This window comes from Sorex araneus, chromosome 1, assembly GCF_027595985.1.
Source record: "Sorex araneus isolate mSorAra2 chromosome 1, mSorAra2.pri, whole genome shotgun sequence".
In the NCBI taxonomy this organism is placed as follows: domain Eukaryota; kingdom Metazoa; phylum Chordata; class Mammalia; order Eulipotyphla; family Soricidae; genus Sorex; species Sorex araneus.
Window position 1 is genome coordinate 238202204 of NC_073302.1, and position 15275 is coordinate 238217478.

The 15275-nt window shown below is 44.1% G+C and overlaps 1 protein-coding gene across 1 annotated transcript in view; it reads right to left on the reverse strand.

Moving 5' to 3' along the window:
• Positions 1 to 15275, reverse strand: part of LOC101542927 (WD repeat-containing protein on Y chromosome-like) — an 89071-nt gene that overhangs the window by 40542 nt on the left and 33254 nt on the right. Inside the window, exons 5-6 of the mRNA XM_055123996.1 lie at positions 9893 to 10136; positions 7718 to 7823 (exon numbers count right to left, since the gene is read on the reverse strand). Coding sequence (XP_054979971.1) covers positions 7718 to 7823; positions 9893 to 10136 — 350 coding nt within the window. The remainder of the gene's footprint in view (positions 1 to 7717; positions 7824 to 9892; positions 10137 to 15275) is intronic.

The following is a 15275-nucleotide window of genomic DNA, read 5'->3' on the forward strand; positions in this document are numbered from 1 at the left end:
TTTATTGTTTGTCAAGGAAGTGGGAAGTGGGCCTGTGTTCTGACCCCTCTGGGAAGCTCATGTGGCCGGAGTTGCACAGCTAACTCAGTAGTTCCTGCCCCGACACAGATCTGGTTTTCATATTAGAGGCTGATTCAGTGGATCTGACTTTCCACTAAGAGCATATACCTCTCTCTGTCTCTAAGATGAGTTCCCATTTTTTTTTTTTTGCATTTCTTTTTTGGTTTTTGGCCACATTCAGTGCTGCCTGGAGGCTACTCTTACATCAGTGCTCTGGGGCCCACAGTGTGTGAGGAATTGGAGCCTAGACTCCCTCGTGCAGAGCATGAGCTCCAACCATCTTCCTGGACCCGTTCCCATGTCTTAACACAGGTTCTTGAAATAGTCGCTAGAGATTTGGAGGCCGTGAGGAATAAATCTCAGGGCTGGTTGAGAATGTAGAATTCCCCCAGCCTGAGGTAAAATCCAGCTCTGTGGTTTAATGGTTGTGTGGCCCTGGATAAATCATTATACCTGCTTTTCCTCTGTTTCTTCAGCTGTAAAATGGGAGAGACTATTAACAATACCAATCATATAGAGTTGCTTTAAGGATCTAAGACAATTTTTAAAAAGAGTGCTTAGAATTGTGGCTAGAACATGCTTTATGTCAATACAGATCAGAATGATGATATTGCTGTTAACATTTATTAAGTGTTATGCCATGACTCCTGTCCTGGGAAGGCTGGACCAAACCTGGCTCTGTGCTTCAGAGTGACTCCTGAGGGTGTTAAGGGACCAAAATAGTTCTGTGGATTTGAACCAGGAGCTGAACCAGGGTCAGCCACATACAAAGTAAGTGCTTTAACTGCTGTGCTATCTCCCTAGCCCTGTCTTTTATATTATCTTCTGGTCCTGAGATTGGATGAGAGCTACAAGATGGCAGCATCTCTGGAAAGGAACAGATGGATAAGCCAATCAGAAAGATCCCCATCATCTGAAAGGTGGCCATTTTTAGTGGGCTTTTTGTGTTAGCCAGGCACTGGTATTCAATGTTTCACATGCATCATTTCATTCATTCTTGTTATAGGTGGAATTGTCCCCTGCTCCTCAATTAATTATGTTGAAGAACATTTTGTAGGTGCTTCAGAACATGGCTGCATTCATAAATTGTGTAGTTGCAACTGTAAGTAATTCAGGTGAGGTCATTCTGGAGTCAGACAAAAAACTGATTTGACATGTATGGTTTTTATAAGAAGAGAACACTGAGAAGAATGTCACATGAAGATGAAGGTGATAAGGGTGAAACATCTATGAGCCAAGACAGCACCAAAGATTGCTAGCAAAGCCCAAGGATTTCTCACAAAAGGTCAGAAGCTATGAGAGAAGCAAGGTATTAGTGCTTTTCCACAGATCCGGAAGAAACCAACGCTGCTCTAGACTTTTATTTCTAATGTGCAAAAAAAAATATTTCTAATGTGCAGACTCTGGAACTGTGAGATGGTGTATTTCTGTTGGTCAGGTGACCTGTTTGTAGTTCTTTGTCACAATGAATAGTCTCAAACCCACTTAGGGAAGTCGGCATTGTCTACTCTGCCCAAAAAAGTTCAACGGCTCTCAAAAACTCACCGAGTTCAGTGAGTAGTTATCCTTGGAGCCAGTCTCAGGCCTCCCACGAACAATTCCCTGAAGAATCTAAGGATGTAAGTGTCTGGGATTGCTTCAAATGAGGCTTCTGGGAGGTCAGCACAGGGATTGGAACAGTGAAGTAGAATAATAGCAAAGGTGATCACCAAGGCTGCCTATTCAAGTCCCACCCTTGCCCCCTGGAATATTGCTTTGCTATATTTGAGGATGCTTAAGTGGAAAGATAGTACAGAAGGCAGGGCTCTTGCCTTGCATGCAGTTTACCCCAAATCCATCCTCAGCACTGCATAGAGTCCCCTGGTGTTGTCCCAACTCTCTCTCTCCCTACAAAAGAGAAATGCTTACTTTCCTGGATAGAAAAGTAATATAAGAATCAGAGTAATCATTTATTTAACTGATTTCTCTCTTTACTTTATGAGATGATGTTACTGAGAGAAAGAGTGGTTTTTTTTTTCATGAGTGGAGGGGAGAAGGCAGATGGAATAGAGAAGGGATCACTAAGAAAATGATGGCTGGAGGAACCAGTTGGGATGGGAGATGCATGCCGAAAGCAGATAACAGACCAAACATGATGACCTCTCAGTGTCTGTTTGCAAGCCATAATGCCCAAAAGTAGATAGAAAGTATGGGGAATGATTATCTGCCATGGAGGCAGGGGGAGGGTGGGAAAGGGGGGTATACCGGGGATATTGGTGGTGAGGAATGTGCACTGGTGGAGGGATGGGTGTTTGATCATTGTGTGATTGTAACCCAACATGAAAGCTTGTAACTCTCACAGTGATTCAATAAAATTTTGAATTAAAAAAAAATAAGGTGTTTTTTTTGCCGTGTATGTATGTATGTGTGTGTGTGTGTGTGTGTGTGTGTGTGTGTGTGTGTGTGTGTTTAAATGGGGCTGTGCTGTGGCATTTACCTAGTTGAACTCAGGGAATCATGTGGTACAGGGATTGAATGCAGGGCTCCCACATGTAAAACATGCAATCAGTTCTTGGAGCCATCTCCTCAGTCCTAGAAACAGGGTTTTGACAAGGGGCTGGGTTTGGGGGTAGGGGAAACAGAGAGAGAGGTAGTTCTGTAACCTGGTGAGTCATCGAGGTGGGATTCTAAAGGGGCCCCATCAAGGTTCACAAAATGGGAGTGTTGGAAGCAGTCCTTTTTTCTGATGTTGGAGTTGTTGAGGTTGACTCAGCAAATTGAATGGAACCCTCTAAATAAAAAGAGTCCGTTGACATCTATTTAATGTCTTTTGTTGGCCCAGCACTTGTGTCTAATAGAAAGAGCTCTATCTGCAAGGAGTAAGCATAGGAGCTGAGCCTGGTCAAGCAGAGTTCCTCTCTCAGCTTTTTATTGATGGAACTGGTAGTGAATCTGGAGTTGGGATGCGAGTTTAGGCTGCGGCATTTACATTTGATGCAACTTGGAAGGATAAAGTCTTTCTCTGCAGTTGGAATCAATAAAACTTGTGTGCACTATGAAACACAAATAAGAACTGAGGTGCAGTGGGCAGGACCCAGGGGAACATTCTTCCTCTTCTACCCCTGTTCTTTGAGCCATTGAGGGTTACATTACTGATAATGCTGGAGTTTCATGCATGCAGTATCCAGCATGTCCACTTCCCCCTGCCATTATTAGTTTGTATTATTGTTGAATTAAAGGTTTAACTCCTGCACAGTTAAAACCTCTATGGGTGTGCAGGATTCAAAGAAGTACCACCATTTTCTGGGGTCATCCCATCACCAAAAAGGCCTTTTTTCTGGTTCCTTACCCTCCCTCCCCTTCCTTCTAGTAATTACTACCATTTTATGCCAGTTTGTTTGCCTTAGTACTTCATATTCCACATATAAATGAACCAGGCATAATTGACAAAACTTCTTTACACATATAATTTAGCATAATTACTTTGTATTTTATCCATACCTTCATTTTACCCCAAATGTCACAACGAATTTACAAAATGAATGTTTTGCAACCCATTTCACAGAAGACTGAATGACATACCAAAAGGATTAAGTGGCTTTGTTCAGGAAATTCCATCCAGATTCACTGAGTCTGTGTTTATTCAAGAATTTGGAGCCAGGGTCTGGAGCAATAGCAAAGCGGGTAGGGTGTTTGCCTTGCATACAGATGACCTGGGTTGGATTCCCAGCATCCCATATGGTCCCCTGAGCACTGCCAGGGTTAATTCCTGAGTGCAGAGCCAGGAGTAACCTCTGTGCATCGCCAGGTGTGAGTCAAAAATAATAAAAAAGAGAATTTGGAGCCAATTTTGCATGTCTCATCTCCTGAGCTTCCGTCTTATTTCCCTTACAACCCAAACTTCCCTGGCCCTACTGTGACATGGCTGCTGGTAGCAGCTGACCCATGAGTCAGGGTGATATGTGATGAAGGGCTTTCAGTTCCTTCTCCTTCCATCCAGGACTGTGAAATCAGCAGCAGAAAATGAGCATGAGTCAAAAAGCATTTCTGTTATGGATGGGAATGTTCTTAATTTAAATTTTTTTGGAGGGGGGCAGGGGGCATACCTGTGTGCAGGGCTTACTCCTGGCTCTATGCTCAGGGATTGCTCCTGGTGATGCTAAGGGGACCATCTGTAGTGCTGGGGCTTGAACCTGGGTCAGTTGTGTGCAATGCAAGCACCCTATACACTGTACTATGTCTCTGGCTCTTGGTGACTAAGAAATTGAAGAGGTGAGTATGCTCCTGCCTGACTGCTCTTGGATGAAGAAGACTGCAAGAATCTAGACAGCATGAGACTGGCAGATGGAGTCAGCCTGGTTCTTGAAAGGGAGAAAAAATGTCTCTTGCCAGGAATACTGTTCTCGGTTTGTTACAGTAGATAGAAATGAGCACTGCTGCTTCCAATCTATAGAAGGTATTTTATTTGTCAGTAGTTAGCCTTGCTTTAACAAATACACCATGCTCCCTTCCTTCCAAGAAAGAACTTTCTTTCCATCCTAATTCTTGTTGACACAAAACAGCTCTCTTTGTGCCGTGCAATATTAAATTTGCAAAAAATAGCAAGTGAAAACGGAAACCCAAATCTGTCATTTTGCTCTCCTTTAGAGAATGCCAGGAAACAGCAGACTCCTGAAACATTGCCTGCATCCCCGTGATTTACAGAAGTGAAATATTTGGGCTGAAAAATCAATTCAAAGAGTGAAGACAATCTGATCAGGCTTGCTAGAAACTTAGCTGTTTGGCTCTTAGTTGATTAGTTTTTATTTGATAGGAATAACATTATTTTGAAATCAATTATACACCATATTTGCGAGATAGGATTTCCATATATTTTAAACACACATGAAAAATGATTCAATATATCTGAATCATCACAGGAAAGATGCTAATCTTGTCATGATGAATTTAGATGGGAAGAAAATGGAGAGATTCCATGAAAAGAAAATAGGCAGAAGACGTGTCCTCACATACCGAAATATGATTCTCAGATGCAGGCAAGTTTGGGGAAAGCGAGGCTCATTAAAACGATGAAGTCTAACTTCATGGCTTTGGAGACTGCCTTTGGATGAAATTAATTTTCAAAATCAATAAAACAATTTAAGTTCAGAAATCCTGTCATTTCAATCATCATTTTTCCTTAGAGAGCTGAATTGAGTTAGGATCTTATTGGTATCATGGATGGGTTCTCCAGAGATAATTTTATATAAAACATCCTCATCATTACCATAGTGAACATTAAACTCGCTCTCTGAGTGCCACACTGGACCCCAGCAACAGCAAATCCCTGAACAGCCCAGAGCCCCAGGCCCTGTATGGAAAGCTTTTCAGTATCCTTCCTGTCCCTTCAGATTGCCTTTGCAGCCTCCTCTACTCCCAGGCTTAAAGTTTCATCTAAATGCTAATGCCTCTAAATTTACATCTCTAGCCCTAACCCTTTTCAACTCTAGAGGATTCTACCAAACACATCTCAATGGGGACTCCTGGACAAGCTACTCTCACCACCTTCTCCTTGGTTCAGTTTGGCTCAGGTTCCAAACCTCGGTAGCATCCTGCCCTGCTATCTTCTTTCAAAAAAATAAAACAACAGCTTTTTTATGTAAAGAGAAAGGAAGGAAGGAAGGAAGGAAGGAAGGAAGGAAGGAAGGAAGGAAGGAAGGAAGGAAGGAAGGAAGGAAGGAAGGAAGGAAGGAAGGAAGGGAGGGAGGGAGAGAGGGAGGGAGAGAGGGAGGGAGGGAGGGAGGGAGGGAGGAAATAAGGAAGGGACGGAGGGAGGGAGGGAGGGAGAGAGGGAGAGAGGGAGGGAGGGAGGAAAGAAGGAAGGAAAGGAGGGAGGGAGGGAGGGAGGGAAGAGGGAAAAAGAGAAGAGACCAGTATGACAGTAATAGCTGGGAATGATCATGCTGAACAAGATCCGAGGACTAAAAGTAGGTAAAGGGATATTCTTGATAACCTTTCAGTATCAATGTTGCAAACTATAATGCCCAGAAATGTGTGTGTGTGTGTGTGTGTGTGTGAGAGAGAGAGAGAGAGAGAGAGAGAGAGAGAGAGAGAGAGGAGAGAGAGAGAGAGAGAGAGAGAGAGAGAGAGAGAGAGAGAGAGAGAGAGAGAGAGAGAGAGAGAGAGAGAGAGAGAGGAAAGAGAGAGAGGAAAAGCACCCGCCACAGAGGCAGGCAGGCAGGGGGTGGGGGTTGATGGGAGGGAACCTGGAAACACTGGTGCTGGGAAATGAACGAGGATGGAGGGATGTGTGTTGGAATACTGTATGACTGAAATCCAATCATGAACAGCTTTGTTAAGGGTTTATCTCACAGTGATTCAAGAAAAAGTTTAAAAATGTGCATTTTAAAAAGTATCTATTTTGCTTTTCTGATTGTTTGTTTTGCATGTTTACAGAGTTGGGCAACCACTACCATGTTCTAACTTCAAAACATTTTAATGAAGATGCCAGTCACAGTGGGTTCGAGCCATAAGAACTAACTGATCCTTAATAGCATGTGAGAAGGCCTTGTCTCAAATGCAGTCACATTCCAAGGTGCTGGGGACTCAGACTTCACTATTATGAACATGAACACACACGGCTCAGCCCATTATCTCTATTAGTGGCCTATCATTGAACCATCAGTGCACTAGTGTCTATTTCTGTACAAAACAGAGACACTTGATAGCACTCTTTTGGGATTCCAGAGTTTATTTAGCTCAATGGGCTTCTAATTCTCACCCTCAACCTCAAGACAGTCCAGAAAAAGTGAATGGCTCATTCATACCTGTCAGTCACTGGAAGACCCTATGAAGTGAGGGCTAAGCAGAACAACCAAGATTTCCTTTTTTTGTTTGTTTAAAAAGTATGCATAACAAAGATCATAAAGAAATGAAAATTTTACAGGTAGACAGAAACTTAAGTATAAAGATAGGTATGTGAGGCAATAAAATGAAGATGGTGATAGTTTTGCTAATGGGTCCAGAACCTTTGGAATATGATGCCTTTGCAGACAGCATTTTAGAAAGGGCTCATGTGCCCAAAGTGTGTTGCAAGGTGTGGTGATAAACATCCTGGTCATCAGGATGCCTCCTGGATGTCCCTGTTTCTTTTCCCCGTCCTCCAGCACACGTGTTCACACCATGTGTTGCAACATATTTTTGCCAGAGAGTAAATAAGGTAGGATCTTTGTGCTGCAATGTTAGCACATTTAATAAGAAACACCAAGTTTAACAAGCTTAGCAAGAAATGCCAGGTACAGAAATTCTGGGGGTGTCAGAGAGTTAGCACCTTGTAGAGCTCTTGCCTTGCATGCTGCCAACAAGGGTTCAATACCTGTTACCCCATATGACCCTCAAACCCATCCAGGAGTAATCTCTGAGTGCAAAGCCTGGAGTAACTCCTGAGCACTGCCGGGTATGGCCCAGAAACCAAACCAAGAACCCAAAAGACAACAAAAAACTATAAAATGCCACCCTTCAATTATCTACACATACTCCCTTTCCAAAGCAAACTCACACGTGTCAACACATTTGAGTATCTGCCATAGCAGTGGTATTTAAAGGTGCAGAGAAAGAGAAACAAAAGAAATCACGAAAGGAACATGGTCTTGGTGTGAAACATAAGGGATAATGCTTCCAAACATAAGAGGGCAAAGACCTTCACTGTGTTGTCAGTGGACATGGAGAATATTTTGTTATCCTCAGCAGACACATGGATGTAGAGCACTGGAGCTGTGTGACTTTTCAGCAGCCCAATTGGTTTTCTAGAATGGAAAGAGAACAGATGAGCACCAAGCAGTTCTAGCTGCTATTTCTAAATAAAAATTTAAGACTAAACTTGGCCCGGATCTGGCAGTTCTATTCAGCCTGGAGGAGGGTTACGTTTCCCTCCAAAATTACACAAGTAGATGTCTTGTGTGATAAAAGGAGTGAGCAAATAATATCCAGTTATAGCAACACAACTCAGTGTGAGCTGAAGCCCAGGGCTTTGTTTCTGCCACTGCTGATAACATCACTATAAAAGGAATGAATGAAGATGCATGCAGGGCAGGCTGGAATAGATTTTCATGGCTGTTGCTTGATGCTGTTAACAGAGTTTTGAGCTGGGTGGGGGTATTCTTTTAAAGATAAGTTAATTTTATTAATTTTTTTGGTTTAAGGCCATAGCCAGTGATCCTTAGGGGCTATTCCTGGCACTCCTGGTGTTTGGGGGACCATAGGTGGTGCTGGGGATCAAACAGGGGTTGACGTAAAGCAAGCACTTTACCCACTGTAATATCTTCTCTGGCCCTTAAATCTATGGGCTGGAGCCATAGTACAGCGGGTAGGGTATTTGCCTTGCATGTGGCCAACTCGGGTTTGATCTCCAGCATCCCATATGGTCCCCTGAACATCACCAGGACTCACTAATTCCTGAGTGCAGAGCCAGGAGCAACCCCTGAGAATCACTGAGTCTGGCCCCCAAACAAAGAAACAAAAAAATATCTTCCTAAATCTAAGTTATTTTAAGGAGCTGTAAGAGACCAGAGAGTGCTGAAGGTCTCAGGCTGGACTGTGCGGTGGAGGAGAGGTGAGACCAAGACTGAAGGAGACAGCACAGAGTTCTTTCATAAGCAAACACCAGAAATTAAGCTGAGCGTGCTCAGTAGGAGACAAACGGGGGTTTAAGGGAAAAGACGTGGGAAGGAAATGATTTTTCTTACTTACTAGGCATCTGACATTATGTTGAGTGCTCTCCGTGGGCTACCTCACTGGGAAGCTTTATTCCTGCCTAGGAGCAGGTACTCCTGTTATCAACATCATAGAGATAAACCTGAGACAGGGGCCTGGTTAAAATCTCCCAGCCAGAGAGTGATCAGATCCCACCTGCTTGCGGGCCTTCTCTGAGCCTACTGCTACTGTCAAATCCCCTTCTGCCCTGCCCCAGGCTCCCTAAATACTCCTAAACTATATGCTGTCATTCTCTCATCCCCACCATCATTGTCTGCAAAAGCACTTCCTACCTTCCCCCTACTGCCTTTCACACCTCAGTTTCAAAGGCATAGGAATGTTGCTCCTGCCACTACGTCCCCCCAAACTCTTCGGTATCTTTATTTGCCAGTGGGATTATTGGGAGGATTAGAGATAATCTATGTGAATTGCCGGGTACAAGGTAGGTGCTCAATAAAATGATGGCATTTTGGTGAAGGAGACAGTGACCCTAAACCTGTGCCTTAGAGGGACACACGCACAGTAGCATTCTGGCCTGGTTCTCTGCAGCACAGAGAGTATGTAGTAAGGATGCAATAATAAAGTGTCTTCAAAGACTCTTTGCCTCCCAGTGCCCCATTTCTAGGCTTTAGAGCACAAGTCCTGTTTTCTTACATCTATTGTCTCTTGAAGGAGATAGAATCATCAATTCTGGTGGCACTGGGCAACTCCCATGGAGAAATGATTGCAAACTTACTCCTGAGTGAGGCACAGAATGGTACATTGTTTATGCAATAGACCCTCCCTAATCTCTCTCTGCAGCTGGTCCTGGCCCCTCACAGAAAGAGAGTGATCGGATGAAAGGAAACCATGTCGAGTGGGGGGTGCAGGGAGGAGGATGGTGCCCACACCAGGCTCTTCATCTATGTAAGGTGTTTGCATTTAAAGTGAATTGTTCCCCTCCCCAGAATGAATGGTCACAAACAGCAATTTCACAGGTTGTGTGTAAGACACACCAATTTCAGACAGACTCCTAAGGTTTTTTTAAAAGGGGATGGTGATCTCCAGTTCTGCTGTCATGTCTCTTCCTACCCTGGTCTTATTATCACTGGCACAGTCAGTTGGAGGGAGAAAGAAGACTTACCCTGGCAGATAAGGATTCCAGACACGAATGATTCGATCCATCCCACCTGTCAGCAGCAAGTTCTTTCTTCTACAGAATGAAAATGCTTTAACTCCTTTGTAGATGTGAAACACTGTATGATCCCCTTCTGCTCGCCTTTGGGGCAAACCAAGGAATGCCTGGCTTTTTCTTGCTTTGACGTTTTCCCAAACATCCTGGTTATCTTTCATCTTTTGATGGACATATGATGCTCCCATAGTGCACCCTAAAATAGTCACATATACACAAAAAGCAAAACCAAGACAGTTTCCTAATGTCATCAGTCAATTTTCTGACAAATGCCTGGTTATTCTGGGGCCCAAGTCTGTGCTCAGCAATAATTTCTTCGTGTTTTTTTTTTCATCCCTTACTTCCAGTTATTAAGCCATTGAGGCTGAGAAGTGAAAGTGATGTGTACAAGAAAAGCATGACTTTGCCCCTGATTCTCAAACAAGAGACAAGAAGGCTCATTGTGTGGGGAGAGAGGAACCACGAAGAAGGTGAATTCTCACTGCAAAACAATTTTATTAAATTTCCCCAAGTTTCAGGCATTGTGTCAATGTCTTCCATTCATGATCTTGTTTGGTCCTTGTGGAAACTCAGTGAAAGGGACATATTTGTCTGCATCTTACAGATGAAAAATATGCCTCTGGAGAAGTTATGAAGCTGGGCATCAAGGGAATGGTGAAGAACTGGGCGTGTGGCTAAAAGGTTAGAGCACAGGTCTGCTTGTGTGAGAGGCTCACTTCAACCCCTCTGTGCGCACTGATGACTTCTATTGGTTCGTGGGTCTGAGCACTAAACTGTGGGCTTTACTCACTGCCCAGCTAAGCACTATAGGGAATGATCTCATCCTGTGCTCCAACATCGCTGGACAATACCCTATAAAAGAAGGAAGGAAGGAATAAAAAAGGCAGAAGAAAGAAAAAAGAGAGAAAGAGGCCAGAGCAGTAACAGTGGCTAAGATGGTTGCCTTGCATGCAGCTGATTGGGTTCAATCTTGACTCAGGTTTGACCCCCAGCACCATATATGGTCTCCAAGCCCCTCCTGGAGTGATCTCTGAGCAGAGAGCCAGGAGGGAGCTCTGAGCAGTACCAGAGAAAGAAAGAAAGAAAGAAAGAAAGAAAGAAAGAAAGAAAGAAAGAAAGAAAGAAAGAAAGAAAGAAAGAAAGAAAGAAAGAAAGAAAGAAAGAAAGAAAGAAAGAAAGAAAGAAAGAGAGAGAGAGAGAAAGAAAGAAAGAAAGAAAGAAAGAGAGAAAGAAAGAAAGAGAGAAAGAGAGAAAGAGAGGGAAAGAAAGAGAAAGAGAGAGAAAGAGAGAAAGAGAGAAATAAAGGAAGAAATAAAGAAAGAGAGAAAGAGAGAGACAGAAAGAGAGAGAAAGAAAGAAAGCGAGAGAGAGAGAGAGAAAGAAAGAAAGAAAGAAAGAGAGAGAGAGAAAGAGAGAAAGAAAGAAAGAGAAAGAAAGAGAGAAAGGAAGGAAGGAAGGAAGGAAGGAAGGAAGGAAGGAAGGAAGGAAGGAAGGAAGGAAGGAAGGAAGGAAGGAAGGAAAGAAGGAAGGAAGAAGACTCCAGGCCTCCAAACCAGAACTCTCTAGATAAAATTGGGGCTTCCTGAATTGACCTGTCAGTTTCTTCAACTAGCCAGTTTTGTCCTACAAAATTTTTTTTTGCAGAAATTTTCAGCCAAATGACTTACTGGCTTATAAACTACTATATAGTAGTTTATAAGCCAGATAATAGAATCAAAATAGCAGCGTTATATAGAAGCATATCCCAAGAAAGATCACGGGCCTTCTTCTAGGTCTTAGGCACTGGTTTCAGTGGGAGATAATAAATAAAACCCCAAGTACCCTCACCCATACACCTGGTGGCCTATTGTGACCTCCAGTCTCAGTCTTGTCTAGATGACTGAAGACCTTGGAAGTGGGGTGCAGCGGTGGGGGTGAAGTAAAAGAATTTGGCTCTTCAGTGCTCCTTTCCTCCACTCCCCCCGTAATAATTTATTCTTTCATTATTGGCAGCTTTGGTGATTGATGGGTTACTGTCTGTCTGCTGTGGCAAATTGCAAGTTCAACTGTTTTTAGGAAGAGTTTACAATTGCCTCCTGGAGTTGGGCCACTGAGCTCTAGAGGAGCTTTCTTTGCATGGAAGTTCTGTTCTCATGCTGGTCTGTTGATTTTCCAAGGAAAAGTATTCATCCTTTATTCTCCTTGAATACTTTCACTTGAAATGTTGACTCTCAATTTGAAGCACACTGAATCTGTCTGTGGCTGGGGAGGCGGGGGGCGAGGGGGGGGAGTCGCGTGTGTGTGATGTTGCTACCTCTTGAAACCTATAGTTCGGGGCACATGGCAGTTCGGGAAGGGGGCCAGAATCTTCATCTTTCTGCTTTTCCTGAGTTCCTCTGAGTCATCTACTGACTCTCCAGACCCAGAATTCTGACAGAGAAGGAGGAGTCATTTGTGAAAGATGGGGATATGTGATTTTCATATTACTGGGACTATCACCTTAGTCTCCAGGAAGTTTATTAAGAACTGAGTTGGGAGATCAGCAGCTGACATCACTGCCATGGTGGCAGGAGTGGGTTAGGGAGGACGGCTGCTTACATACTCTGGCAAGGTCCTCCTTTGGTATGCAGCAAGAGGTAAATAGCCTTGAACCTGTAGCTCTTTTGTGGCCAGGCAGAGGGAACGAGAAGGGTGGTGCTGAGCTGAGCATACATAATTGTCCAAGATGCACCTGAGTACTGGGGAGAGCAGTTGAAGTGTCAAAGCAATGTGGCAAACGCTGCTCCAACGCCAGCTTGACATTTTCACCTGGCTTGTTATGAGCAGAGAGCTGAAACTTCCAAGCAGGTGTGTCACTTTATTTTTATTATTTTTTTTTTAAAGCAAAGGAGAACAGCCTGTTCATTTGCACGCTCACTAGCAGATCCTTTCCCACAGAGCCAGAGATACATGTTTAAAGGGTTGTCATGGAAACCAGAGATGGTGGCTCTCCCTCAAGGACTAGAGGAAGGATGAAAAGTTTAAGTGATCACCATGGAAACTGAAAGCAGATTCAAGGGAGGGGAGAGATTGGCTTCTCAGCTCGCTAACTAGAGGCTTCAGGTGTGAGGTCTGAGAGGTTCGAGAGGAAGGTGAATCCTGAACTTCTGATTGTTCACTGTAGCTCGGAGAAGCTGGTTGACCCAGACCCAGGGCTCTGTCCTCTCTCACGGGCTCAGAGCATCCTGTGAGGCAGCAGTGAGGTGGGTGTGGTCCCCTACAACTCAGACCTTCACTCTTTTCTGTTTCAAGGGAGATCTTGTGGTCTCTCCTATCTATCCTTTCTATGTCGTACTCTTTCTTTCCATTAGTGACTTCAGAACAGCAGAAACTCACAGATCTGTCATAAGTGCAGGTTGGCAAGAGGTTGACTGTGCTATAACCCCTCCCCCCCCCCCACACACACCGCCTTGTGTTCATTATTTATCAGGATGGAGCCAGGGCCTCCTACTCCCACCATCGACCATTAGAAGCCATATGCACAGGAGTCTGGGTCACCCTGCGAAGCCTTCCTCGGCTACTGATATTGGGTCTGTCACATTCTCCTTTAGCTGGAGGCGAGCCTGTGGGAAGTACACTAGTGGCCTGAAGCTAAATTTTGAAGTCCGAAGGAGGATTCCCTAGGGGCTGTGAAAAATTCTTCCTGGAAATAAAAGCTAGAAGCAATTTGACACAAGTCATGAAAAAGGTTGAATAATCCTTCCTGTTTTTTGACGGGGTTATACTCTAGTGATCATTCAGGGTTAGAAGTGCTGGTATTGTAGGAGAGAGAGAGAGAGAGAGAGAGAGAGAGAGAGAGAGAGAGAGAGAGAGAGAGAGAGAGAGAGAGAGAGAGAGAGAGAGGAGAGAGGATCAAATAAATCAACTGCAGCAATGACATGGGCAAAGGGCAACATGGGGACATGTGGCAGGGGTGTGGGGGTGTGGAAAGAAAAAAGGAAGGAGGAGGCATGGAAGAACACTTGAATATTCCCATATGAAACTCTTATTTCCCTGAACTGCTCTGCTTTGGAGCACTCTTTTGGGAGAGAGGTGTGGAACACTGAATGTATAAGGAATTCAATCCAACAAGTATTTAATGAATGTTTATTATGTGGCATGTACTACTCTAAGCACTTGGGAAAGAATGGTGAACAAAGCAGACAAAAGCACCTATTTCTGTGCCTTCTGTGATTGCCTTCTGTGAGGAAGAGAAACTAGAAATAGCAAAATAGATAAATTATAAGGAATCTAGAAGATGATTTGATTTACAGATTTGAGTGCGAGGAGTGGTGAAGTAGAGGAGATAGGGATGTCAGAAGCAGGGTGAGGCTGTTCTAATACATAAAAAAGTGAGCGAGGATGGTATCATGAAGAAGTGACATTGGCTCAAAGATTGCTAGGATGTTAGGGAGAAAGTGATGGACATTTGCAGGCAGAGACAAAACCAGTGAAAAGGTTCTCAGTGTATACAAGGAGTTGGGTATGACAGGAACAGTGGGAAGAGAGGAGCTAGAACCCAGGTCAAAAACATAAGAGTTGGATTAGGGGCTGGAGAGATAGCACAGCGGGTAGGGCGTTTGCCTTGCACGCGGCCAACCCGGGTTCGATTCCCAGCATCCCATATGGTCCCCTGAGCACTGCTAGGGGTAATTCCTGAGTGCAGAGCCAGGAGTGACCCCTGTGCATCGCCGGGTGTGACCCCCCCCAAAAAAGAGTTGGGTTAACACACTGTGCCCTGGAGTACCCTGATTTTTACTGAGTGAAGTAGAGCAACTGGACAAAACTGAATGTCAGTTTTCTAGGTGCTCTCTGATCACTAGATAGAGATTAACTAAGTGGGCAGGGCGGATGGTGGGAGAACAGTTGGGTACTTGCAAGGCCTCCTAGCAAGGGAAGCAAGTGATTCTCCTTAGGTGGTGGCAGTGACTGAGGAACAGCAGTATTCTGGGTACTCCTTGAATACAGATGCGCCAATTTGGGTGTGGACCATGAGAGAGTGGGAACAAAGATGACTTCTAGGTTTTGGCGAGAGTAACTGGAAAAATGGACTTTGAGCCAACTGAGGTGATAAAGACAGTGTGAGGGAGAAGATCTGGGTTCATGTTGGACCTTCGTTTTCTTTTGTTTGGCTTGGGTTTGGGTTTTGGATTACACCTGGCTGTGTTCATGAGCTACTCCCAACAGTACTTGGAGGGACATGTGGTACTTAGGGTTTGAAACATAAGCACCAGCTCTTTGGACTATATTCCTGGCCCAGAAACATAATATTGGTATCCATGAGACAGACACCCAAGTGATAATGTCTCTAAGAGAGACCCAAGGTAGTTGGAGACAT